Source organism: Mesitornis unicolor, unplaced genomic scaffold (genome assembly GCF_000695765.1).
Source record: "Mesitornis unicolor isolate BGI_N332 unplaced genomic scaffold, ASM69576v1 scaffold33444, whole genome shotgun sequence".
NCBI classification, from domain to species: domain Eukaryota; kingdom Metazoa; phylum Chordata; class Aves; order Mesitornithiformes; family Mesitornithidae; genus Mesitornis; species Mesitornis unicolor.
In genome coordinates this window covers 33,648-60,642 of record NW_010182687.1, presented here as the reverse complement: position 1 = coordinate 60,642, position 26,995 = coordinate 33,648, and the positions used below count along the sequence as shown (strand labels likewise).

The following is a 26,995-nucleotide window of genomic DNA, read 5'->3' as shown; positions in this document are numbered from 1 at the left end:
TCTCTGACCTTGGCAGCAGAATCAAAGAGCTGCTTGTCTCAGCTATCTCATGAAAGACTAATAGCTGTTAATCAGGCATTAAGAAAAATTGCAAAGAACAATCAAAATCACCGGATCTTATTAATGGGTGGGAAATTACTTCAGCCAGAATACCAAGACAGGCAGCAGCTGGTTATTATTTTCTAAACTACTACAGTGGAAAATGGACAGGATCTGGCTAAAGAATTAAAAAAGCAGAGCAAGCCTGGGATTGCTCTAGATTCCAATCTTTTCAGAGCAGGGAAGTGTTGGGTCCAAGGCTCTCCCAGAAGAGAAGGGGGCCTCTGCCCCCGTTCTGAAACCCCGGGATTCCAGAGATTATTTAAATCCAGAGGCTGTTTGATCCATTTTCTACGTGACTGCAGCAGAGTGGGGTTAGACCAAATTCTCCTCTTCTGAACCTCAAGTTCTGATTTCCGCTACCCCAAGATACCTCACACATTCATATTTTGCCACCTCCCTTGTTTTGTTACGACATTGTGTATAAGCGCATCGGTGTCTCTCCAATGTTGGCACTAGTGGTGACCTCTCTGCTGATAACAGACTGCAAGAAAGCAGAAACTTACTTGATTTCCTCCATGTAGTGCATATTCCTCAAGGCTTCTGTGAGTCTGGAGCAGCCATCATCACCAATACTGTTATGGTTCAAGCTGGAAACAACATGTCCAGGAAAATGGACATTAGGCTCCTGTTATTCAGTATCACAAGCTGGGCTAGAAGCTGCAGTCACATACTTACATAAGCCTTTTCAGAGATGGCATTCCATGAAGTCCCAGCACAAGCTTAGGAATGGCAGCACTGCTGAGATTCATGTGGCCCAGGCTAAAAGATGAAATAACACAGGAACAACTTAACTACCCACAGAGAGTTGAGCAAGCATTCAGAGCAGAGGAGAGCAGAACAAGGGTGGAAGAGAAGTGGGAGTGTATTCTAGTCCCTGTGAATAGTTTAAATTTTGTTCTCTAGTGCAATTTTGCTGAACGCATTTGCATCTTAACAAAATATCAAGAGAATCCCAAACCTCTGGAGCAAGAAGAGCAAGGTGCCACTGTGACCACAAGACGACAAAGCTTGTGACAGCAACACCCACAGTCTAGTGGCACTTCAGAACAGAAGGATGCCTTACAGGTAGGTACCTGGAAAAGCCACCTCTGTATGCAGGCCACTAGATCATGCTCCTGGAGTGAAATGCTGGTTCTGGGATTGCTGCATGGGAAACACTGCCTCTCAGCTGGGATAAGATCCGTGCAAAAAACACTACCAAAACACTTGATTTCTCCACTGGCCATTCCCTGCTGCAGACTACTGAACTCTGTCTCTCTCACTCATTGTTCATTGCACATAAAAAGGAACTGTTGCTCCTTCCCTATCTAAAGTCTTTCAGCCACCAGGAAAACTACATCTGGCCGCAGTACAGGCAGAAGAGAGGCTGCAGTTTAACTAAAGCTTCTAGAAAGACCTGGCAGACTCTGGACAGCCTGGTAATAACACACTTACTTCAGCTCTTCAATGGCATGGCAATTCTGCAAGCCCGTGATCAAGTAATCAACTCCAGTTGGCATAATACTGCTGGAGGTCAGTCTGCAAAACAGCCAGGGCCAAATAATAAGGTCAGATCTCAACACACTGAGAAAGAGGAGCTTACTTCACTAACAGGCAAGCTGCCCCATCCCAAACCCCAGCCAGCACAGACACCAGGGACCTGTGAGTCTGGAGAGCTTTCCACACTCCCATGTACAGGACTACAAGGATAAGGTAGTTCAGAGATGTTCACGTGATGTACATGTACCAAACAGCACGGTCTCTTCCTGGGCCAACAAACCCCCAGCCATTTCACCAGGCAGAGGTGCCCTTTATAAGCCTGCCACTCACTTACAGATAGTTGAAGAGGGCAGTGAAAAGGACCGAATGCCATTCATGCTCTTTCACACAGTAGGGTGGTATAGAACTTACCTACAATGTAAGCAAGAGCCAAGGCCTCAGTCTCAAATTGCTTTCACTTCAAAAAAGGGGAGAGGGAAAAACCCCAAGACATGCACATGGTGCCCCTAAACCGCCTTTAGCATGAACTGCAGAGAGCTCTTGAGTTTGCAACATAGACATGGCTCAGGAGAGATCCCAGAGCTCAAGGCTATATTCCAGACAAAGAGAGTTTCAGAGAGGATCAGGGTAAGGCACAGGGTTGAGCAAATGACAAAGATGTGGAAAAGACCACAGCTGGGGACATACCCAAACTTCTTCAGCTCTGGAAGAGGTAGCAAAATCCTTACTATCATTTCTGCTTCATCACTGCTGAGCTCAACATGAGACAAGCTGCAAGAAGAGAACAACAGATCTGGGCTACGTCCCCTGATGACAAAAGGTGTGTACCAAGCCCATAACTAAAGCACACTGATGCTGGGACAGTAAAGAAGTGTCACGGCATTGACACTTGGCAAGGTCCCATGGAAGCTCCCAGCCACAATAAGAGAGTACAGATTATCTGGGCACAGGGGAGAGGTTTAGATGCCTTCAAAGGCTATCCCAGGAAGTCACTAGGTCTACGGGTCTTGTCTATTTTCCATTCAAACACTAAGTAGGAGACTCAGAGGGCAGGGACTGGGACCTTGCACTGGCCCTTCCCCTGCCCTGCTGCGTACTCTCCTGCATACACAAGGACAAACTACTCCCTTCCCCCAAAAATCCTCTATGATGCCTGGAAATTCACCTCAATTCCTGAAGCTGAGCACATTTTTCACAGACCCTTTGGTAGAAGCAAGCATGCTGGATTCCTGGCTTGTACAGATTCAATCTGCAGGATACAAAGACACAATGCGACTGTCAGTGATGATCAGCAGATGCCTGCTGCAGAGTCTGGGGCCCCTTAGGGCCAGGCTTAGAAACAGTTGAGAGCTCTGCAAGTGCCCGCCCTGGGCTCTCTTGCTATGTCCCATCTACACCACGGTCCAGTGCAGTGAAATGCAGCCCTTCCCCAACTGCACAAGCAGACAGTTGCCTTCTTCAGCTACACAAAGGGAAAAAGGCACTAATGCTGTTCTCTCCCTAGACATTCATGCAGAAGTCAGCATGTCTCAAGAGTCTTCAAAGCACTCATGTCTCCCGATTGCGCCCAGTCCTGCAGGGAAGGTACACAGTTGTTTTTTTAACCTTGTGCAGGTCCAGTACAGGCCTGAAGGAGGGTGGCCCCAAAGACACATGGACGCAAATACAGTTCCTTCTGTACGTGTGGCACAGTGGCACTCCAAGACTGAACCCATGGAGATCAGAGCCTCAGACACTCTGAGGATATTTTTCATCTCATGATAAGTTTCAGAACAAGCAGAAAATAATGATACAGTCACTTTCTCACCTGCTAATGACTGATTCCACCTTCTCCAGGCACTGCGGGAACCTTACGTCTAATTGAAAGAGGGTTTTATCTTTACATATCCTGGAAAGGTAGAGATTAGAGAACATTATAAGCCTGTGAGCTCTTGAGGGAGAGTAAATGCTGTTTTCCAGAAGGAAGGACTGGAGGGGACAGGACTATGCTGGTGCAAGAATGATAACCACACATCTCTGAAGAGGTTTGCAACATTTAAACTAGTTCCAAGGCCAGCCTAATTCTAAATGAGCCTGTCCAGGGGCAGCAGAAGTCACAGAGCTGCTTCCTAGCGCCTTGTTCTTTGACTGGATTCTCTGGTGTTCAGTACAACACCAGTTCAGTCAGAAACTATTTCTGAAATGGGGAGAATACGCCTCTCCTGTGTGAATTCTCTGTGCCTAGTACCGACTAAACATCTGGGCACCATTTCTCCCAAGGGAGACCAGGAACACAGTCTCCTTTCCACTACACCTGCTAAGGTGTGCGACCACAAACCTTCTAAGCACTTCTACCTATCAGACATTTGGGTCAAGCTTGCTTCAGGGTGGCTAATGGCTTACAAATGCACTGGAGACAGAGAATAAAGAACAGAGGAGCAAGTTAAAGTGCTGGCTTAATTCTAATTCCTTAGAAGTATCAGGCTAAAATAAACTATCCAAAAGATACCAGAACTTAAGGTGCTACTTACGTGATCTCAGTAATGTTTCCACAGGCCTGGATAGCCAGCTCAAGAAGGTTCATGACACTTTCTTCACATACCCATGGCTCTTCTATGCTGCAAAGCAGAATACAAGGAGCTCTGCTTTATTCACATGCACAGATCCATCTCTGGCTCTGTCAGCTGAGTGCTCAGCACTCTAACATACATGGAAAGGCTGCTTTGCTCATCAGAGTAATGTCTACATAGGAAACAGGATGCAAACTGGGAACAGAGAAGCAGTCCAGTGTCCCTGCAGAGGAGGACACAAACATCAAATTTCCTCCTGCCCGCCTACTACTGTCAGCAATGAGAGGGAGCCTCGCCCTTGTGCTCTACTGCAACACATTTTGGGAGAAGTGAAGAATCTGTTATCCAGGTGAACTGTGGGAGGCTCTGGTGAGACCTTGGGCGAGGACATGGTAGGAATGTGATCACCAGAATTAGCAGCCTTTTTTGTAAGGCAGGTAGAGGTCTACAGAGACAGCACAGTTTATGGCCACAGCTTTACAGAAAGCTTTGTAGGAATCAAGGCAATGAAGTCAAAATACCAGTAACTTAGAGTCACCCAGGGGAATTTCTCAGGCCAGCGCTGTCTGGTTTTGGAAGAAGCACAGTTCACTTTTGTTTTTGATGAAAGATCTTAGAGGATCAGAGCAGCCTCAGATCAGTATCTAAAAGAGCACAGTGACACAGTACCTGATTTTCAGAGGACCCAGATTTTTCCTCAGCGAATGCAAAAGTCTCTCTGCAGCTTGCAGTGTCACATTGTTATTCGAGGATCTAGAACCAAAGGTCATTGTAATGAGCGCCTTACAAAGGAGCCCAGCCAAATGGGTGCAGGCAGTCATTAACTCACATGTACTCCATCAGACCAGTGCACTTTTCCAGGAGCAAGCACAACTTTTCCAAATGCTCTGGCTGAAAGTTGCACTTTGCAAGGCTGAAAGGATGGAAAAGAGAAGAGTCTGAGCTCCTTATAAACAGTTTAGGCTTTCTGAACTGAATCCCAGGCATCACAACCTTTCCCCCACAGAGAAAGAAGGATGGCACCAAAACCTTAAATGCCTTGCAGGTCTTCCAAAAAAGATTGTGGCAACACTTTAAAAGCATCTGTTGCATCTACAGCATATGTGTACGCTAATGTGCAGCCTTTTGTAACACACTGTTCTGTGACAGGGACTACAGAGACATCTACAGGTTCTTAGGTGAGGAGCAGTCAGTGGGGATGCAGTGAGAGAAACAGATGTGGGATTCTCTGTGACATGAGAAAGCTCTTCTCAGAAAGTGAATCAAAGGAAGCTTATCATCTATTAGTGCAAAATAGCAGCATGGAAGGAGCTAGGGGGCACAAGAGGTTTTGTCTGCCTTGTCCCTAGAAAAAGGACACCACCTTTGCCAGAGAAATCACCAAAAAAAATCTGTACCATTACCTCAAAATCTTTCTAGGGTCATCTCTGCTTGTCAACCTGATGATTAAAGTTGCTTTGAGGAACAACCTGCACAGAGAAGACATGTGAGTGTAACATTTGGAGGGAAAATTACTGTTTTTCCCAGTGGTCAGAATTTAACAACGTATCAAATTGCAGAAAGCAACACAGCACAGCAGTGACAGAAGTACCTGGCCTCACCTCTCCCTACAATAAACCAGCCCAGGGAAATGTTTCAATAAGGTTTTGCTAATGCTAAATTGGCGAAAGACAGCGCTAGTGGTTGGAGAAGCAATCCTGATCTGCCCTGCTTGCCTGCCTCCTCCTGTCCCTGCACTCTGCCAGGCTGATGGGAGAGCTAAGACAGGAGACTGATCTGCTTTAAAATAGTCCAGCCAAAAGATCCAGCACCCACATTTAACTGCAGGAATGAATGGAAGTGACCCCAGTTAAATTTGGTTCATGACGAACCAACTGCTCTACATCAATGTAAATGCTGATAGGGGCAGACTGGCAGCATGGCCCAGCCTTGTGAGTGGGACCCATGAGAAAAAGCCGTTCATGCCAGTGCAACGAGCCCAGAACCCAGGGGCTATTTTTGACAGAGAGGAAAGGAGATAAACACACAAATCAAGTAAAAAACATTGGAAATTGCTTTCAACAGTATCACTCTGAAATCTCTGCATACTGAAGTGAATTAGGGAGCAAACACTGACTCCTGCCCTGAAGAGGTTCATTTGCAGACACATACCTAACAACAGTTAGCACAGCTGAATACCTGTGTCTTTATACACAAAAATGACTTGGCCCAGTGGAATAACAGTTCCACTAGAAACGGACGTAAACAGAAGCTTTGCATGCACTTATACATAAAGGTAGCAGAAAATTATTACTACCATCATCATTATGACCTAAAGATCACAAACTTTATGATAATTAAGAGCAAAACATGCAGGGAAGAATCAGAAATTAGTAAGGAGAAACACACACTTGACTTGAACTTCGGTGATATTTCCAGATGTGGCAAAGGCATTTATGAGATGCAGAACTCCATCTTGAGAAATCCAGTTACAGCTGAGACTGCAGAGAAAAGAAGGAAGGTTCTTCAGGTGTTAAGAGTCAGGGTTGTCCCCAGGCTTCTCAGCCACAGAGGTGAAATTCAAGTGGCACTGACGACAGAGCAGTTTGGCTGTGCTAAATGCATCAAACCCCTTCAGGACACAGCACTGATGACTTGGTTGTCAGGCCACCTTCTAGCTTGCCTCTTGCACTACAGAGGCAGTCGAATGCTGAAGCAGTTGCTTCCCCACAAGAAAGGGAAGGGGAGAGGCTGGTGTAGGGCACAGCTAAGCTCACAGCACCTATGGGCCTTGAGTTATTCAGAGAGGACAACATACACCAAAAGGTGATTAACTGAAAATTCAGGGAGCAGGCCAACTTGTGTCACATTACCCCACTCAGGGCCTTGCTATCTCCTGCTGACACTAACAGAAAGATTTTTACTTACTTCAGCAGGTTTTGGATCAGACCCTGAGTCACCCTGGCCTGGAGGTCTTGAGTTGTGCATGTGGCTCACTCAGACCTTACCTCCTAAGGCAGGAGTGGACAAGAAGCATGACAACCAGCTTCAGAAGGGATCACATGAACACATTTCTGCTAGGGCACCTCAGATTCACAGTACGTTTTCTTACTTGAGTGAACAGGTAACAGGCACTTGATGCAAGTGGTTCAAGAGACACTGCAAGCCTTCATCTCCCAGCATGTTCCTGGAGAGACTGAAAGGCAGAAGAACAAGGTGGCCAACCAAAACTCAGCATTTTATGTAGCAATGCACCTCTGAGAAGCTCTGAAGGCAAAAGCCAAACTTTCTGGACTTAAATCCCAGCTTGGCCATTAAAGGTCTGTCTATAACAAATTGCTGCCCTACAAAACTACCTCATGCACAAGCTCGAGAGCAAGCTCAGATGAAGCAACAAATGCCTCAAAACAGCCACAGACTGAAAATCCCAAGGAAGTTGTCCCACCAGCTGAAGCCCTCTTGTATTTATAAGGACCTGCATGATTACTAGTCAATTCTGTTTCTAAATAGTCTGAACAAGCACACATGCACACACACAGGCTGGGAAACTCCAGGCAATGCTGAACCACACCAACCCAGCTCTCCCTCAGTGACTCCTGTTCAAAGTCATGGTAAGAACACAAACCCCACTCACTCTACTTCTGCCAGCCGCCCATGCTGCTCCAGGACTCTGCAGAGCTCGTCCATCTGCCCTGGACCGATGGCGCAGTCCGTCAGCCTGCGTAAGAGACAGCAAGAGTTAAAGCACAGCCAGCGACCAGGCTCAGCCTGAGCAGTGAGAGCTGCCCATCTGCAGTCGTGTTTTCACAGCAGTCTCCATGCAACATTCACAGAGATGAATGCTTTACCTGTGTTTGGTACTTTTTGTAACACCTCTGTGAGGTTAGTAATGACAAACACCATGCTATAGGGAAACAGATCTTTACACACTTTTTGCCATCTCTTTGGCGCCGAAGGGTAGACATGTTATGGTCTTCTTTATACAGATGGTTGCACACAGCAACCATCACTCCCAGAGGAGGCTGCAGACACATATCACAAATACATCACACTGATGCTCATACAGAATCATAGAATTGTTTAGGTTGGAAAAGACCTACAAGATCATCAAGTCCAACCATTAACGTAGGACTGCCAACTCCATCACTAAACCATGTCCCTAAACGCCACATCTACACAGCTTTAAATACCTCCAGGGATAGCAACTCCACCACTTCCCTGGGCAGTCTGTTCCAGTGCTTGACAACCATTTTGGTGAAGAAATTTTTCCTAATATCCAATCTAAACCTTCCCTGGTACAACTTGAGGCCACTTCCTATAGTCCTGTCGTTTGTTACTTGGGCAAAGAGACCAACCTCCACCACGCTACATCCTTTCAGGTAGCTGTTGAGGGTGATAACGTCTCCCCTGAGCCTCCTTTTCTCCAGGCTAAACAACCTCAATTCCCTCATCCACTCCTCATCAGACTTGTGCTCTAGACCCTTCACCAGCTTTGTTGCCCTGCTTCAGATGCACTCCAGCACCTCAACATCTTTCTCGTAGTGAGAGTCTCTTGTAGTGAGATCTTCAACAATTTTACATTAGGAAATGATTTTTCATTCCCATTTATCTCATCACATGAAGATTATCACCCAGTATTTGAGGCACACGTTTGGAAAATGCGGTGGCAGGGCTCAATTCAGTTGCTTGCCCAGCAGCATTTGGTGTCACTCAAGAGGATCATAAGTAGTCTGGTAGCCACTCAAGAAAGACACTGGCCTCTGCCATCCCAATGCATCTCCAATGATACTGAGTTGCACTTAGGCAGCTGAACTGAGCCCCAGAGCCTCAGCTACTAGCCCAAGCTCCTTGACTACCAGCCCACGAGTGCTTCATACACAAGGAGACTTGGTTACCTGCACAAGTGTTTCAAATCTAACCAAAGTAAGTGAATTATGATTAAGTATTGTATGCTAGTACCTGCAGGATGTCTTTTGGCATAGCATGCTTGGTCCTAAATGTAAAAAAGCATTTTCACTTGACCTGAAACAAACACAAAAGACAGTCCTTCAGCAAGACTCTTCAAAGATGACAAGCTTTGTAGCCTCTTTAAAGCTGAGCTGCTGGGCTCCAAACAATCTGAGTATCTTACCGGACTTCTACCATTCTGATCCGCTCACAGAGGTTGATGGAGTTGACAAGTAAGATAGTGCAACGTGGGGAAAATCTGTTATTCCTAATACTGAAAAGAAGGAGAGAGAAAGAACAACAAAATCAGCTCCCAAGAAGAAAGGTTCTGATATACATGACTCAATTTTCCCATTGTTTACTTTGAGATTCAAAAAGCTGTTTCCACCCCATTTAACTTGAGATCAGTGAACAAGTATCTGATGTTTTGAGCATTGGCACCCAGTGTTCCTTTACCTAAAGGAGAGTCTCCTTTAGTCTCCTTTGACTAAAAAGGAAGTAACAGACCAAGGGTTTGCACTGAACAGCTCCTCTTCAGGTCTACAGGACTAGACACCCCAGACTGGAAGCAACCTCCAGAGTGAGCAAATTCAGTCTCTTGAGACACTGCAGCTACCCCATGCTACATCATCTTACAAAACATGGCCAAGCTCCTTTAGGGATTTGTCCACATGGTGGGAGTGCCCTAGCCCCTGACAGCACCTCTCTAGCCTAAATTCACAGTCTGAATGGCTGATATGCTCCCAGGAAACACTTTTGGTGTTGAATGTGGCAGGATCCCTGGAGGGGCAGAGCTGCGAGATGCTGACCACATACATGGGTGGTGTGCTGTCACCGTGGGTCAACCAACAAGTCCTAGTTTTGTTATGGATATTGGAAGTCATGTTCCATGGGACTTGCTAAATAAGGATTATCTGGGATGCTGTGCTTAGGGCAGGTATTTCTCCTCCTGCCCATTTCCCCCCTCTCTTTCATTAAAGAATAAAGGTTCAGTGCTGCTTTGGTTCTAGAAACAAGACAGGTATGGGTGTGAAAGAGTTTCTGCATTTTCTTCACCCAGCTTGTTAATCTACAATTTTTGATTAATGCTCCTAAGATGTGCTGTGGTATCAGCACTTTCCAAATCAATGTTTGTTTCATGGCAGCAATCAGCCAGGACCCCAGACATTACCTCAGTAGTGTCAGATGACAGAGGTGTGGCAGGAAGCTCAGTAATCTCTCAATGCTCTGGTCACTCAATGAATTTCCGGACAGACTGTAAAACATGGAAGGAAACAAATACCAAGAGAAACTGGGACAATCTGTACATGTTTCTGTAATATCTACATGGACATGCACACACACATGTGCATGGGAGTGTTATGGGCAAGTTCTGAAAAATGACATGCCTAGAAATGCCCTGAAAGTTGGATGAGATAGTCCTGATAGGCTGATCCCTGTGTTTCTCTACATTCTACAGCCAATTAACATTCCAGTTTTAAAGAGTCTTACTTTTCCATTACTATAAGTTTATAAAACTATGCTACTGACATATTTTCTGCATGCAATACAGGTATTACATTATTTTTATATATCATTACTCCATTTCTATTCTGAGCCGTATTCTTCTAATTTTCTTAGTGTCCAGCTCCTGTCAGGAGTGAGCAGCTCTTCAGGAGTTTGTTTTATAGCTTAGTGGCCAGGTGCTCTTGCTCTGGCTATACTCCAAACCTCAAGGAGGTCTCAAGAAAGAGACAATACTTGTGTATAGATTGAGGAAGATTATGAGAACAGCAGTGTTCTGGGGTGTTTACACACAGACATGTTAGACTTAGGAGAGACCAAACTCTGAAGCAGAGAGAGCAGTGGAAGGTGTGGGTTCATCTAAGCATTTGGGTGAAGTTTTGTGGGGCGTTCTAGGAGGCTGTGGTGGGAGCAGAGCAGATTTACACTTGCTGCTAACCTGAACGCCAACTCTGTATCTGTGGGTTGGGGAGACAGATGAACAGACAGGGTTGCTGAGTGCACACTTACTCAATTTCTGTCAGTTGGGGACATTGAGCCAGTAGCTGGCACAGCCTGGTCACATCCTCTGGACCCACTCTGCAGTTCCTGAGACTGAAGGAAACAAAGGGAGATAAACATTTCCCATAACCATGGTACGACAACACTCTTCATATCCCAGAGCCTCACATCTTGGGATAAGGTTCGTAGCAATCCTCTTGCTTCCACTACATATGTTTTCCTACCCACAATCTAGGACTGAGAAGTCAAAATCTGTGACAACCAGAGGATTCTACCAGCTTTGAGTTGATTCAAGAGAGCTAGGCCACCAAAATGCAATGTTAGATCGGGTGTGCCTCCCTAGAGCCACACCATGGGTACTTAAATTGTCTCTGGAGATTGGGCAGCATTTTCCTCTGCTCAGCACTGTCTCAGCTCTCCCACAGCAAGTCTGGGAACAGTGCCTCCTATCTCCTTCTCCAAGAAGGATACCACAGACACCTCCATGAGCGAGAAGTTGGCAGGACTCCATGGGACACAGGCAGCAGCCAGACAGGTCTTTATCTCATTATTTATGGGTAGAAGCTTTCACTGCAGGAAAGCAAGACAATCCCTATGAGCCTGGCCAAGCAAAAGACGCACTATTTATTTTCACTTATACATCTGTAGCAGTGGACATCCAATGTCTATCCCAAGAGGGTGTATTATTCATCCAGCCGACTCTGGGATATGACTGTGTCCCTCCAGTGACCACAAAGCACAAATGACTGTTGGCCTGAGTTGATGCCAAGTGTTGGCCTGAGTGATGCTGAAGTGTTATTTTGAGGTCTGGCCTCCCTGACCAGTTTCAGCAGAGGAGAGGATGGAAGAGAGATATATTAGAGATGGACCTTTTCCAGAGGTGTCTCACGTGGAATCAGTCGTGATGGGATACAAGCAGAGGAAAGAAACATCTGCTTTACAAGAGAGCTGACTGCCCCCAAAGGCAGGGCAACAAGACAGCTCCCTCAGGAAACAGCTGTCTGGGACAGGTCTGGTCCTCACATCACACTACAGATACAGATCTCCACAGCCACCTCTCCCTACACTCCTGGGTGACAAAAGGAAGCTGGGGCTGCCATACCAAAAGCACCGTCCATTTTCTATGTGCCTGGGATGCACCAGGAAATTACTTCTCCACCTGTTGGTACTTCTGACCCTGGAGAAAGAACAGATGAACTCATGAGCTGTGCTGATGTTATTGCCCTTGTGTAGCTGATTCCCCATGCTGTAGCTAGGGAAGAGGATGAGGTGGTGGCAGTAGCCTCACGCTCCAGTCTGCCTTTTCTCCACCACCAGCAGAATTAAGTTCATGTCACCCCCAGAAGAAAGAGGGCCTCATCACCCCTCTTCCAGCCTCCAGAAAGCTCTGCGTCCACTCAGCACTTTGGGCATTTGCTCTGCCCTGGCCCACGAGGGAGATGGCTGCAGCCCCCTCAGCAGTGGGACACTGCCATCTGCTCCATACCTTCAAGCTGCTGTCAGTCAATCAGCCATGAAACAGCTCACCCCACTTCCACCACTCTGACTGGAGTTTGGAGGCAAACAGCTCTTTAATTGGCCCACCTCAGGTACTCACACATCTCCATCTATGTAAGCTATCACAAGGAGGAGTTTGAAAGGCTTAGACAGATGAGTGGGGATGATTTTACCTGATTCTTTCCCAAAAGGTTAGATGAACCCCCTGCAGGTGTCCTAAGCTGTAATCAGAAAAGACCTGAATCAGAAAAGAGTTTGAAGACACGTGCTCCTGTATCAGTCCCCCCAGAAAACAGAGCCTGAGGTCTTAGATAGCAAAAAAATAGGAAAAGTACTCCTGGCCATACCTGAGGTTCATTGTTTTAATGTGTTCCAATGTAGATAAGGACTGTGCTAGGAAAAACACAGAGTTCAGGGAGATCTGGTTGTCATCAAACCTACAAGAAGAAGAGATGAAATCAGCTGCTGCAAGCAAAACAACTTGCAATTGACACTGTGTCACCCAATAACAGGAATCCTTGTCCAACACGCTCAGAAACTGCTCCTTTGCCACCTTCTGCCTGTGTTTCCAACTACAGTTCTGCAAACACAACTCACTCCAGTATTTTTAAATCCAGCGCTGTGAATTTACCCTCAGCAGACACAGAATATAACTGCACTTGATCCTGAAGAGCCCTCCCCAAACATGGGCTGTGCTTCCACAAACAATACTCCCACAAAAACCCATCCATGAGTAAGGAGAAACAGGAGCTACTCACTTGAGAGAACTCAATATTCTCAAATTTGGAAGGAACTGAAACAGCTGCAAAAGCCCCTCATCTCCCAGAGAATTATTTGACAGGCTAGGATTTAAAAAAAAAGCATTTAATTTTCATAGAAAAAAAACCAAACCAAACAATAGGCACAATCAGCTCTTAGTAACAAGAAGTCTGAAAGCAGAACACAGGCACCCTAATCCAAACAACACATGCCCTCTCCCTCTCCCCTGACAACGAAACCCGAGACTGGAATTAACCAACACAGAACAGAAACAAGCTTAGCTCAGGGCTCATCTTTTTCTCATGTCCGCCAAGTGACTCCTCTGGACTGACAATGCTTTTTAATGCAATTACCACAGTCCAGGAGGTCACAGCTCTGAGAAATGATCAGCCCAACAGAGGAGCCACGGGTTAGTGCTGGAGAAGGAACTCCTCTGACACAAGAGCTTAAGGATTACAGTGGGCAATGGCCCATGTGAGCTCAAGGGACACGATTGCTTATGAAGAGCAAAGGCTAAAAATCTCTTCCATATGCTGCCAGGTCTAAGGGAATAACCAGTCCTCAAGGTGGTGGTACATGACTACATGCTTGTGCTGGTCCTTGTTCTGTCCTCAAAACCTAAATGGGGACAAGGTGTTGGCCAGCCTTTCCATCAGGCCTGGGCCTGCTCACCTCTTGGTGCTACCAAACAGGGTGACTCCCCACACACAGTGTTTACAGAAGAAAGTTATTTGGTGCTGAAGGTCCTTGCACACCCTATGTGGGATCACCAGCAAAACCACAGGCTGCCACCCTCGTTTTAGGTGGGATTCTTCATGCTCTGCAGCTTTGCTCCCAAATGGCCCAATGACAGGGTAAGGTTTTACAGTTTTTGTAATACCTGAAGTCAGGCTAAGTGACCAAACAGCCCCTTTCTAGATCTACATCCTGCAACCTTTGCCCTAAGTGACCACTAGAACTGTATGTCCCCTTGGCAAAGATATTGGCCCATGTAAAGCTATGACTTTCATAAGGCTATGTCTCCACCACATTCACTATACAACAGTGCAGAAGTGGCATTTTCTTAATATCCCAAAGAGCTGCAGACAAAGAGTTAAGAAGGACTCACTCCAGCTCAGAGACGTTGCTACATTCCTTCAGGACTGCACACAGCTTCTCCAGGTCACTGGCTTGAAAACGACTGTCTGTCAGCCTAGGGAGAAAGAGAAATCAATAGTTCGGGACTGCAAACAAGATTGTAAACTTCACGCCTTCAGAAAACCAGAGAATAGATAAAGAGATAATAACAAAATTAAAAATCCCCTTGAAGTATCTTGCCTTTTTTTTTTTTGTCTTCAACAACTGATAATCGGTACTTTCAGCTCCTGACTGCAGAGAATAAAGAGACAAGGTAAAGAAAACTTGTGGTCCTGGTTAGAAGGCTTTAGGAACAACTTCTTCCTTCCTCACTGCAATCTACAAAACAGACGGGCGCCCTCTGGGATGGAGTCAGAGCATGATCTGATAAGCAGCTGAACATGGGTCCAGCTTAGGATGCATTTCTCCACACAACAGTAGAGAACCTCCCTGAGCATCCCTAGCTCTGTCACCACCAGCTCTCCCAGCTCCCACATGATGGAGTAACCGCACAATCACACCAGTTCTGTGACTGAGATACACAACCCACAATCTGTTTTGACTCCTGTATAAGACCACAGACTCTAACCACAGAGCTTGTAGCGCTGCAAGCTGGGAATGCAAACACAGCAGCAAATGACTGACTGAAGTGGCCTTTACCAGCTTTCTTGTGATTCACCACTCAAACTTGGAGATGCAGGTTACAACAGCTGTAGGATGCAGAGATAGGATGAAATACAATGAAATACAATGAAAATTTGCCATACCTTATTTTTTGGGGTGCAATAGGTGTCTGGTTTTCCTCTCCATATTCTTGGTCATCAGTAGAGAACACAGGTTCTAACCTAGTAAGTGAGCAGAACACCAGACAAGGGTAAAACACTTACTCTTTAGCAATTTGGCAAGTCTCTGGGGCTACCCTTGCTCTAGCTCACATCCGTATCTTGCCAATAGCAAGCACTTCTTTATTTCAGTGATTAAGCAAATTCTTGACCATGGGGGTATCTGGTAAGAAGACAAAAAGACAGATTTCTCATCTAAGATAAAATTTGATGGAGAATTCAGCTTTTGGATGAACATGCTTTGTGAAGAGTCCACATCTGTGCAAAAAAACTGACTACTGAAAAAAAAAAAAGGAACATCCAAATCCTAAAATACCCTAGTTTGAAATGTCATCTGGTGCCTTAAAGGAGTCACAGATCATGTGTCTCAGGCCATCACTCCTGTTGTTCCTCCCTGGCTAAGATGTGGGATGCAGGTAGGTGTACCACGGGAAAAGCTCTTTTACAGTGGGCTCAGTCCACGCAGAACAAGGGCATAAATAAATGAACCTAGAGCTCCAGGAGCAACAGGAAACCATTTCTCAAACAAAACATTTGGGTTGAGCTGCGAATCTTTTTGGAATTTGGTTTGGAGGTGTGGGGTTCACTTGTTTGGGTGTTTTTACTGTTCACTATTATCAGGTAGCACAGCTGTCATTAACCAACCTACTTTGCTTAGGATGCTGTGGGTTGAAATGTCCCCTAGAGACCTAAAACATCCTCAAACACTACACAAGGCAGTGGACAATGTCCAAAGTGGCTAAGAAAACCAAGAAATAGTACTGCATTGAGATTCAGGAGGAAGGAGGGGCAAGAACTTTTGTGAGATGAAGTGTTACTCTTGGTACCTAACCAGGATGTAAGAACTAAACAAGATGCTGAAAAAGACCATATGTGTACACACACTTTACCTAGGAGCAGGGGTAGCAAATTCTCTGTCTTCTGTAAACCTCAGAACTGCAGTCTTATGGCAAAGGCTGTGAAGAAGAGAAGGAATCAACATCAACTGTCGACTGTTTACAGGACTTCTTGTTTTAAGAATGCTTGATTTTGCTGTTCAAAACTCTTTGGTGACGCAAATCACTTAAAACCCTCCCAAAGCAAGCAAAACAAAATCTCCATTAGTTTTAAATCCTGGTTGGATCAAACTATGCAATATCAGATGACTCAGTTCCTCTGAACCTTTGTGCAGACAAAATTGTTACACTGGAACTCCAGGGATTTTCCAAGGGAAACAGGAGAACTTCCAGCTCCTCGCCAGGAGATGTCACCAGTTCTCATACTCCAGAGACGCTCTACAAAACTTCCCAGGGCAGAGAGCAGGAAAGAATCTAAAACTGCCCTCATGCATGAAAGGGCAGAGTTTTGTACCTTCTCAATTCTGGCTGATGGCTCTGATAAAATCAGCTTATAGCAATGTGTCACCAAGTGTTAGTAATAATCTCTGGATGTGTTCTTTACCTGACCCACTTCCGACGTGGCTCAACAAAAATCTCAGAACCTAACTCTCAGACTTGTATATTGGGATTAACCTCAGGAATTATTCAAGACCTACATACCTGACTTGTACCTCCATCATCTTCTGGCAGGTATTTACTGACTTCAACAGATGGCAAATGCCATTAACAGAGAGGCGGTTTTCGCTGAGACTAAGAAAGAGAAAAAAAGGCAATTAGCTGGTCCCAGTGGAAGTGGTGATCAGTGTGCTGCCTGCTTGAATTTATTTCACTTCAGAAGTGGCACAGTGGAAAACACACAAGATCACTACTCCTGAGGAAGGGGTTTTAATGGAAGGACACTTCAGCACTTCAGATACATTTAGACGTGTTTCCGTGCATGATGCTCTGAGCAAGTGATCAACTTCAGCCTGAGCAGTCTCATGGGCTGAGTCTCATCCTTCCTTCAGAGTGCTCAGAGCTGCTCCAGTAGCACTGGTCTGAGTGAGGCCTTTGCCTCCTGGATCCCTGCTCAGCATCTCTGTAGTCCCTGCCAGACTCAAGAAAAGAAGGCAATTTGGTTTTACAAGGCAACACTTACTCCAGCTGCTTTGAAATTGATAGCTGAGGGAGGCTTTCCAGCAGGCAACTGCAACCTTCATCTCCAAGCTTGTTACCTGATAAACTGAGGCATTTTCCAGTTAGTAGGGACTGTTTTGAACAGTATAAACAACAAAGCCCTCAAAATCTGCTTCCTCTACCTGGCTGTTCTTCTGTCCCAGATCATTCTTCCCTGCTTGTTTCTGCATGAAGCAGACAAAGAGCTTTATCCCTTGGACAACATGATCCACACTTTAGCCCCCAAAACATCTTTCTTTAGAAAACCTAAGTGGGAGTACAAAACAAGAAAGCAAATGAGCGACTGTTTACTGTCTTCCGGAGGGAAGAAAGGAAGGCAGAAAACACTGGATGACAAAGATGTCCAGATCCCAATTCAAGTCAGTGAGCTAGAAAACTGCGGTTTGGGTGAAGCTAAATTCAATACACAGTCTGGACTGAACTGTCTTGCAACAGGTATTTCTCCATTTTCCAGGGCAGACAGGCTAGGAGAGCTTTACAGCCAAATCCAGGTAGCCTCATATACAGGCAAATAAGGAACGGTAGGGATGATACTCATTGCAGTGTGCAAGTTTTCAAATGGATCTCTTGTCTTCCTTCGCTCATTTCTCCCAGCAGAGCTGGATGTCTTTAGGAGACAAAAGGGGCAACACAGAAGCAATCTGTGTCCCTGCACTGGCTCAGAGGACCTGCTGGAGGAGCTGTGCCTCTGAGACAGCTCCATACTGCACTGCTCCGTTAGCAGGGTCTGCTCTGTAACTGGCATCTCTGGTTACAGTCCAGGCAGCCAAAGGCTGCAGTTGTCACAGGAATCAAAGGTTACTCAGCATTCATCTCCTGCTCACCAGAAATCCCCAACCAGGATCCTACTAGACATAGCAGAGTGCTGGGAGCCTTCCTGGGGCCAGGCCCCACATCTCACTGCCCTCTACATTTAACATCCACTGCTCCCTGCCACCCACCTGCAGTCACTCTTAAAGAAGGAAAGGAGGTACTTACTCCACTTCAGAGAGACAGGGACAGCTCTGGAGAATGGCAACGATCTCCTTTGCATGTTGGGATGACAAACTGCGATCCTTCAAGCTGTGAACAGGAAGGGTTAATGAGCAGTGAGGGGACAGTGGGGTCCAGGCACTTCTGGTCTCTATCTCCAAATGAGGGCACACAGAAGCATCACCAAGAGAAGGAGATTTTACTCTCTGCTCTTCCACACAATCCTGGGCACACTACTCTGCCTCTCTGTAGCTGGTGCTGCAAAAGGAATGCAGAAGGACACACTTGCAGAGTGCTGTGCAAGTGTAAGGCCTTGTGTCAGAGCCACTTGGCAGTGCCATCCACAAGAAGAGGATGGATGTAATTGCTCCTGTTGGGCAGAGTGAAGGAGGTAAAGGAGGGCCGTTTCCCAGCTTTAACATGCTCAGGTAACATGCCTGAGTTCTCCTATTTTGAGAAAGCCACTACTCCTTTCTGAAGCCCAGGCAAGGAAGAAAACTGTATGGCTCATGCCTTTGGTAGCTGAAAGAACATATGGCAAGACGGGCATTATCAAGGGAACTCTGCCTCTCCAGGGCCGTGGAGGCCAACACACAAGAAATAAAGCCACCAGCTGGGCCACAGAGGAATTTCTATTGTTGTTTTTATTTACCAATTCAGATTTACTTAAACCTTTTTCATATGTGGAAATAACCTTTGTCCTTAAGGACCAGAGCTGCTATTCCTGTCCTTCTGTAGTACCTGTCATCTGCAAATCACTGAATTTCAATGCCCTCTCTTACCATAACTTCACATGTCTAGTTGGAGTTGGATGTTCCTCACTCTCTTCCCACTTTGAATCCAAAGATCTGCAAACAAGTAAAATATTTGGCCTTTAATATACCTTCACAAAACATGAGGACCTGGAAACTGGTTAGTAGTTTCTAGAAGAAAGCACAAGATCTATGCTCTGTCCAACCATTCCATGCAAGGTTAAGTAATTTTTCAAGAGCCAGAAGACCTCCATCAGGAGACGGGAGCACAGGGAATGTTCACATGGGATTTCACTGTATATCTGAATCCACTTGATAACCAAGCCCCAGTTCAAAGGCACTACTAAGATGCAGGATGTTTTGCCTCCATGTGGGATTATTCCACCACAAGAAGGGATAAACGTGCCCACCTGTGCCAGGCTGCCTACAACAGCACAAGATGGATGTTCAGGCATCCAAATACAAAAGCAGCTTCTAGCTGACTGAGGGCCAAGCTGAGCCAGTTCAAACATACATATCAAATATCATGAGGTCCCTTGAGGACTGCACAACACAGGGCAACGTGCATTTCCTACCAAGGAAAAAGAGATTGTTTTGTAGTTTCTTAATTAAGGTCAAATCCACCCTTCCTTTAAAAGTATGCACAAGCAGGGAGTCAGCCAGAGAAGGAGCAAAGGCTTTTCCTTCATTTATCCTCACATTCAACTGTCCACTGGCTCCAGCAGCAGCAGTTTTGCAATAGAAACACAGCAGTTCAAGCTTACGCAGGCAGTAAGGCATTACCTTTGTGGAACTGGCTGGTAGGTCTGTGCAGAGACTAGCTATTTTGGCTACCTTTCTCCTTGCTCAGGTGGATCCAGCTCTGCCAGACACAAGGGCAGAGGTAACCAGTTCTGTTGCTGGAGCGGTTTATGGTGATACCAAGCTGATGGTTTGAATCTGCGTAACTGAACATAGCACAACCCCAAGTGCAGTTTCTCACCTTGGAACTTTCCCAGCTGGGTCAGAAAAATATATAATCACGGTGTCCTTCCTGAAAAAGAGATTCAAGCCAGAGTTAGGGCACAGGTGGAAGGATGCCATTTCTTTAGTAGAGGTGCTAGGAAAGGACCAACATCTGGATGCTTAAGAGTCTTGACATCTGCCATGCTAACACATTGCCACAGGCGAGCCATGGAGCAGCCGTGTGGCTAAAGGGCAGCAGGACCCTGCACACTGCACCGGGGCTGCAGTACAGACAAGAGGTAACACGGTTAAGAAGACTGAGGTGGGATTTTTTATTTGCAAGACCAGCAGTTTGTTGGAAAGAGGTTCAGTAGAAACCTCATTCCAGCAAGAGAAATAAGAAAAAGCTGTATGCAATTTGACTTCCCTTCAGTTACACCAAGGAATAATTTGGCCTGATAAACTTACAACTGTAAGAGCCAGGATTTAAAAATTCTGCCCATAGGTCACCCTGGACCTATGAAAACATCAAAACTTGTAATTTAAAGGAACATAGACCTAGAACTACTTAAATCTGTATCTTTTCAGTAAAGCTAGCTAATTTATAGCAAATTACTCTAGCTAGTAAAGAAGCTAGAATACATTGCAGAGCTTAAAAGCAAATTTAAATTCTGCTTTATAAGAAGAAATATTACACCGTGCAAATCAATTTACAGACCAAGGATAAAATGACCTATTAAAAATACAAAGAGAAAGTCCATAATATGATGAATTCAGATTTTGTTTCAAACAGAAAACAAAAAGGATTAAAATTAATTTTCGTTGACTTTGATCAGCCAACAAGGAAGCTGTAAAACAGTGTCCATTAAAAAAATCAGCCTCTAAAGGGACAACGTATTTGTTTTTGTAACGGCTCTCGCGCACTGATACCTGACGCGCAGCTCAGCAGTGTTTTGACACACGATGACTTCCTTTGCCAAAAGGAGAACAGCATTCAAGGAAAGGTTGTTGTTGCTCAGGCTGTGAACACAGGAAGAACACAACCTCAGCTGTTGGGCCCAACATTTTCATAACTCTCTTTTTATGCAAATATGCTTTGCTCTGCAACCAAGCACCACGAAGCACATTCTTTTAGTTAGGGGATTTCTCCAAAACTTCAGAACCTTACATTTAGGACCCAACAAAAGCATGATCAGATCATAGTTGTTCTCTGCAAACTCTAGTTCCCATGAAACAGAGACACTTCCTCTATGTGCAACAGAAGCTTCATTAACCGTTTTTGGGTTCTGTAGGGAATGTACTTTGTACCTGAATGCTGACACAACCAGCCCACAGCGGAGTTAAACTCCTGCTATAACAAATCCAATTTAAGTATGGCTTATTAAAGTAGTGTGGTCTAAACCCTCACATTCCCCAAAGACACAATACTAGCAGCCTCTAAGGATTTATTCTTTAATTGCATGTTTATTCTGATTCATTGCTTGTTGAACCCCATTAAATACGAAACATAAGGTCTTGCTTCTACAAATCCCCTGCTTGTTCTCAGGGCCACAGAGCACCATCTCTGTGAGCCTCAGAGGAATCATCCATGACAACACCACTGTCTGTGTGTAATAGAAGTGTGTGAAGGAACAAGGCTTACAAATTGCTCTGACTTCCCACTTTTCCCATATGATATCTGCTTCACTGGGGACATCCTGGCATTTCCCACAAGCTCTTATCCAGCGTGTCCAGGAAAGCAGAGGAGCAGGTACATTCCCCCTTTCCAACGTGCTTTTAAACATTTCTAATCATACCGCAAAGCCAGGAATTAACTCCAGGATGGGGTCCAGCAATAACTGCAGGTATTTTGGGTTCACCTGCTTGTGCCCAGGGGAATGTGAAAGACCTTTAAAGGCAGAGTCACTCCCTTTTAACCAGGGTGGGCAGGCAATGCTGTGGCTTTGTCTTCTTACAGGGGCAGCACAGCTTTGTGGCTACACCTTTCCTGTACTGCAGGCTACAGCACTTGCAGCAGCTCTGTTCTGCTCTGCCTGCTGCTCCCTAAACTGCCCTGCCAGCTTTTCAAAGGCTTTAAATACCTTCACAAATTAGGCCAGCTCTCTCCACCCAGAAAGACACAGATCCAGGCTGGGAGTTTTCCTAGGGCTCAGTCCCAATCATTCAGCACTGTGCTGTTACAGGAGTGTTTGAAGAAGGAGTACAGAAGAGGGCTAACAGAAAGGCTGCAAAGACAGGGATGGAGGCATCCTCCCTTACACAGGGGTGAAGCATCCCAATCTGAGCCTGACCAAGAAGAAAGGCAAGGAGGCAGAAGGGGAAAAAGTCACGCCAGGCACCAAGTGGAGCATTGCAATTCCTGGAAATGTATCAGTTGTGCCAGGACTCCCCTGAGACTATTTTAAAACTCCTGGGTAAGAACTGTGAGGCCAGGCCTCCAGCAAAGCCCTGCTTGCACTTAAATATCTGTGCCCTACATGTCCCCCACCAACATCTCTGAGCGCAAACATCACCCATTACAGAGTCATCCAGCAACTCTGCTCTGATGAGGATTTCAACTCTCTCTGCCACTATGCTTGGCTTTATAGTGGCTACCATTTTTAATAGGTTTAAGTCATTTTTACTCACTCTATTTTCTTCAGCTTTTCCATTCTGGAAAGCAGGTCCACCACCCTCTTCACCTGCAGTTCCCGTACCCGGTTGTCCTGCAAGCTGCACACAGATTCATTCTCATCAGCACCCCAGGCACCCAAGGCACAAGGGGATGATTTGAGGGTCACTGCCACAACACACTCACTTTATTTCCTCAAGCTGGAGGCACTGTGATGAAGCCTGGACCAACTGAGTCATCCCCTCAGCTGTGATGCTCCCGCCTGTCAACCTGGAAAAAGAGAATCATTCAAATCAAGCAGAGGTTGCTCTCTGTACAGTGCTGCCCTGAGTGAGCAGGTGTAACTAAACTCAAAACAGAAGCAGAGGACAGAGAGTAAGAGAGAAGGCTCTGACCTTACAAGCAAAGACTTACTCTAGTTTCTTCAGGCTTCCCATTCCTCGTAAGCTCTTTGAAAGAGCAGCAGCAAAGTCATCACCACATTTCCTACTACGAAAGCTAAAACATGAAGAAAAGGGGGAAAATGTAAACACAACAAAAACCTAAATAAGCTAACCCACAGAGCAGGTTAAAACACAATTTTAAAAAAAAGCACTGAATTTATTTCTTAGCAGCCATTGTATCATGCTCCTTTTTTGTATTTTCAAAGATCTGTTTAAAAAAAACCAAGCCAGAAACCCTCAAGAAAAATCCTGTTATGTTCTCCTAATGTAAGGGAACAGCTTGACCATCCTCGGGCATCTGCCAAACCTGCTCTGTGAAAGCAGAGAACTCTGTGCACTGCCCTGTGCCTGCAAGAGCAATTTAGAGCCAGGATGTATCATCAGAAATCTTTTCTACCAGAAAAGTAAACCGTATTCTTGTTCTTCTTAATGGAGGAAGAGAACAACCAAATACTGGCACTTTTACAATTATATCAATATCCAGAAACAGCACTTTTTACGTCTCTGTTTCTGCTCCTTTGCTTCACAGCAGGCAACACCATTCCCCTCAGGTCAAGTTAATTCTCACCCTGTCTGCTCCCCATCTTCTCCACATTAGCAAACTCTGCACATATTCCTCCAAGTCGTTCACAGAAATACAGAGTGAGGCCTGTTCCACAACAGGAACCCACAAGAAAAGTCTTCCCAGCATTACAGCAAAGCACTGACAGAGAGCATCTCAGAATGCAGTTGCCACCTCCTGTTCATTTGGTTTACGATGATTTCAGTTGGTTAACAACTTTCTCTTTTGCTTGCAGAATTTGCCTTGCCTTTGTATTGTCAAGAAATGCCTATCAATTTCTCTCTTACCTACTACACTAACTACCCTTTTGTTTAATTGTTTTAATCAAAACAAAGAAACATACAAAAAATACAGCCAGAACAGATCTACCACCTTAATATCCTTCAATCACTCATCAACTTATTTAATAAATTTCTTCAGTACCAAAGTTATGCTGTTCAGATCAGAATTTCTCACATCATCTTTCTCTCCTTTCTAAAACGTACACCAGGCTGCCCTTCCAACCCCTTACCCCTTCTCTCCACCCACCAGGTCACAGCCCTCAGTGTGTTTACCTCAAGCACTCCACATTTTTACAGCCAGACAGAACCTCCAAACAGTCAATGTCCATGAGACATCCTGCAAAACCCAAGTGAGTCAAATCCTGGCCCGAGTTGATGACAAAAACCAAAGCCGACATGTCCAGAGGTGTCAGTCTGAAGTTTTTAAATTCATACTTGAAATTCAGCAGGCTCCCAATATGCTGGGCTACTTTGAGGTCTTGCGTTTCAAACGTGCAATGGCAGAGCTCAATGACCTTAGGCCCTGTCAGATGAGTGGCTGACAGTTTTTTGAGAGACTGCAGGATGGCATCCTGCTTATCCTGCACCCAAGCTTCATCCTGTCCAGCTAGCAGCATGAGAAATGTCCTACACTCCTTTGATGACAAGCCTGAGAGAAAGATGTGAAAACTCTCCATGAACTCGGTCTTTGCCTCATTCTTTGAGGTCCACCTTGACTTCAAAGAGAACATCTTCCTGAGGTAGTTCTTGTCCACCCTTTCACTTATCATGAGACACAGTGCTGCAAAAAACTCCTGCAAGCTCAAGTGCACAAAGGCATAGCCAGGCTCTGTGCGAGCACCATTCGTCTTCACCTCAAAGACAGTCAACAACCCATGTAAGGAAGCAAATTCCTTCACATGCTCTGGGATATCACCAACATAAAATACAAGTTTCTTATCTTCCAGGCCTTTCAGTGCAAGATCACACAGGCCCAAAATGGCCTTCCTGTTACAGTTCAGCTGAGTCACCTCGCCACCTGCTGTGAGGTGCTCTGCCTGCTGTTTGTTTATGAAGATGAGAAGCATTTTGATATAAAACTGTGTCATCGTCTGAGGAAGCTCCACATTCGTCTGATGTTTAAGGAGCAAATACTCCAAACAGATGCACACAACATAACACAGTGCCGGGATCAGGCACATGCTGAGGAGCTTGGTGTTGTTCTTCAGGTGAGCAATGGCTTGCTCTTTGAATGAATGCTGATGAAAATAGTGGCTGACATATTCCTCAACCTTCTCATGGTCAAATCCCATAATTTCTGCTAGCAGATCTACTGTGTTAAATAAGAAGTCGGGTAGTCTCTTAGGGCGGCTGGTGACCAACACTGTGCAACCAGGCAGGAGCTTCCCATGACAGAGGTCCACAAAGAGCTGAGATATGGACATATGGGAGGTAAGAGTTGGGCCTCCCTTAGAAGAGGATGACACATCCATGTTCGCTGCAAACTCATCCAGCCCATCAAAGATGATCAGTGTATGCCAGGCGTTTTCCAGGAGGTACTGGAACACTGCATCAGGACTGTCCTCTGGCTGAAGGAACAGGTCAAACAAAAGCTCTTCCAGTGTCAATTTTCTTTTTAATAAATTCAACTGCCGAAACTCAAACAGGAAAGTGAAAAGAAACTGAGGTAGGACACCTTCTGCCCATTTCTGACAAATCCTGCGCATTAGCATGGTTTTGCCTGTACCTGGTTTACCAAACAAAAAGATCACCTTTGTCATGCCTGATGAGACCACGTTACGAAACAGGTCGGACACTTTCACAGCTGTATCTGCACATTCCTCCGGTTCAGGAGCACCAGCCACATCCTCCCGGGGTTTGTCTGTTCTCTCTTTTAAGCGGGAGGCTTTGCTCTGCCGGATGACAAGGTTGACAAAGGCTTGGTTGAAAGCCAGTGGCTGTGTTTGTTTCTGTGCTGCTGCTCCTGCTGCTCTCCTGCTTCCATATCTCTGGTGGACAGAATTGATGAGGAGATGCCGGTACTTTTCAGCTGAATCTGAGAGAGAAGACAAGAGTTAGCATGAGGTGAGTTAGTTCTGAGCTGCAACAGACCCAAAGTACTACCATTTCTACACAGAGAACCAATGGCCCTGGCCAGAGGCTGCTCCACAGAGCTAGGCAGAGATGACAAGTTTTGAACACATGAAAATAACCCATAATCTTTCCTATTTCTGCACAGGGGCCAAAGAAGAAGAAAAGGCAAAACAGCTTTATATAAAAACTAAATCTTACTAACTCTTTAAGATGAGAGTTAGCTATTGGTTTATTATGCATATAATTTCCTCTTCCCCAGCTCCCTGTTCACCCATGCTGGCCCTGTGCCACCCTTGTTCAGCTATCTGCACCTCAGAACAGATATATCTCCTGCTCTGAGAGTTTGAGATCCCTGATGGTATCAGCAGCTCTTTGTTGAAGAGAACTGTGGTGATAATGAAGAGTGCTCAGTAATTCTGAAAAACCCTATCCTCACTGCTGTTAGGTTTGCTGAGTTTTGTCAATGGGTAAGATCTGGTCTCCTGGGAGCACCTCAAGAACCTTCTTGTGTGCAAACTTTCAGTCAAAACCCGGCTCCAGCCCAGCTGCAGCTGCAAGTTTTGCCACACTCCTCGTGTTCCCCCACCAGACTCCGGTCAGCACTGATCGGGGAGAATGCAAGGTTAAAAGTAGAGGTATAAAAGGGTAAAGAAGGGCAGATGATGAAGGAAAGGATGTGGACACTGGTGTTACACAACCTGCAGATCTGCTCAGGCTACCCAGTCTTTCCTGGAATTACTTTGCCTCAACTTTGTCATCGCTCATCTATTCACTTGTTTCTCTAAGCTGAAATCATAGGAGTTTTTAACGTGCTAGAGAAACTGTGGAGCCTTTAGCAGGTGTTAAGCTGTCAGTATGTCTCCTGATTTGGTTATGAAAAAAGTAAACAAACAAATACAGGAATGACCTACACCTGAATGCTTTACTGACATATCACACTTTAAGGGAGTCCTTAGCCTATGCCATCTGCACCCCTTCTCCTCACGTAGATTTAATATAGCTCTGAAATGGAAACAGATATTTCTTGT

General features: G+C 45.4%; 1 protein-coding gene across 1 annotated transcript in view; it reads right to left on the bottom strand.

Moving 5' to 3' along the window:
- NLRC5 (NLR family, CARD domain containing 5) overlaps positions 1-26,995 on the bottom strand; it is a 45,283-nt gene that overhangs the window by 7,306 nt on the left and 10,982 nt on the right. Inside the window, exons 7-40 of the mRNA XM_010183872.1 lie at positions 24,168-25,929; positions 23,023-23,106; positions 22,795-22,878; positions 22,626-22,709; positions 20,928-21,017; positions 20,035-20,085; positions 19,083-19,148; positions 18,307-18,390; positions 17,291-17,374; positions 16,813-16,902; positions 16,165-16,230; positions 15,200-15,277; positions 14,425-14,508; positions 13,316-13,399; positions 12,905-12,994; positions 12,731-12,778; positions 12,163-12,237; positions 11,070-11,153; positions 10,228-10,311; positions 9,241-9,330; positions 9,069-9,131; positions 7,744-7,827; positions 7,222-7,305; positions 6,521-6,610; positions 5,534-5,599; positions 4,960-5,043; positions 4,800-4,883; positions 4,092-4,178; positions 3,389-3,469; positions 2,747-2,830; positions 2,269-2,352; positions 1,537-1,620; positions 778-861; positions 606-689 (exon numbers count right to left, since the gene is read on the bottom strand). Coding sequence (XP_010182174.1) covers positions 606-689; positions 778-861; positions 1,537-1,620; positions 2,269-2,352; positions 2,747-2,830; positions 3,389-3,469; positions 4,092-4,178; positions 4,800-4,883; positions 4,960-5,043; positions 5,534-5,599; positions 6,521-6,610; positions 7,222-7,305; positions 7,744-7,827; positions 9,069-9,131; positions 9,241-9,330; positions 10,228-10,311; positions 11,070-11,153; positions 12,163-12,237; positions 12,731-12,778; positions 12,905-12,994; positions 13,316-13,399; positions 14,425-14,508; positions 15,200-15,277; positions 16,165-16,230; positions 16,813-16,902; positions 17,291-17,374; positions 18,307-18,390; positions 19,083-19,148; positions 20,035-20,085; positions 20,928-21,017; positions 22,626-22,709; positions 22,795-22,878; positions 23,023-23,106; positions 24,168-25,929 — 4,405 coding nt within the window. The remainder of the gene's footprint in view (positions 1-605; positions 690-777; positions 862-1,536; positions 1,621-2,268; positions 2,353-2,746; positions 2,831-3,388; positions 3,470-4,091; positions 4,179-4,799; positions 4,884-4,959; positions 5,044-5,533; positions 5,600-6,520; positions 6,611-7,221; positions 7,306-7,743; positions 7,828-9,068; positions 9,132-9,240; positions 9,331-10,227; positions 10,312-11,069; positions 11,154-12,162; positions 12,238-12,730; positions 12,779-12,904; positions 12,995-13,315; positions 13,400-14,424; positions 14,509-15,199; positions 15,278-16,164; positions 16,231-16,812; positions 16,903-17,290; positions 17,375-18,306; positions 18,391-19,082; positions 19,149-20,034; positions 20,086-20,927; positions 21,018-22,625; positions 22,710-22,794; positions 22,879-23,022; positions 23,107-24,167; positions 25,930-26,995) is intronic.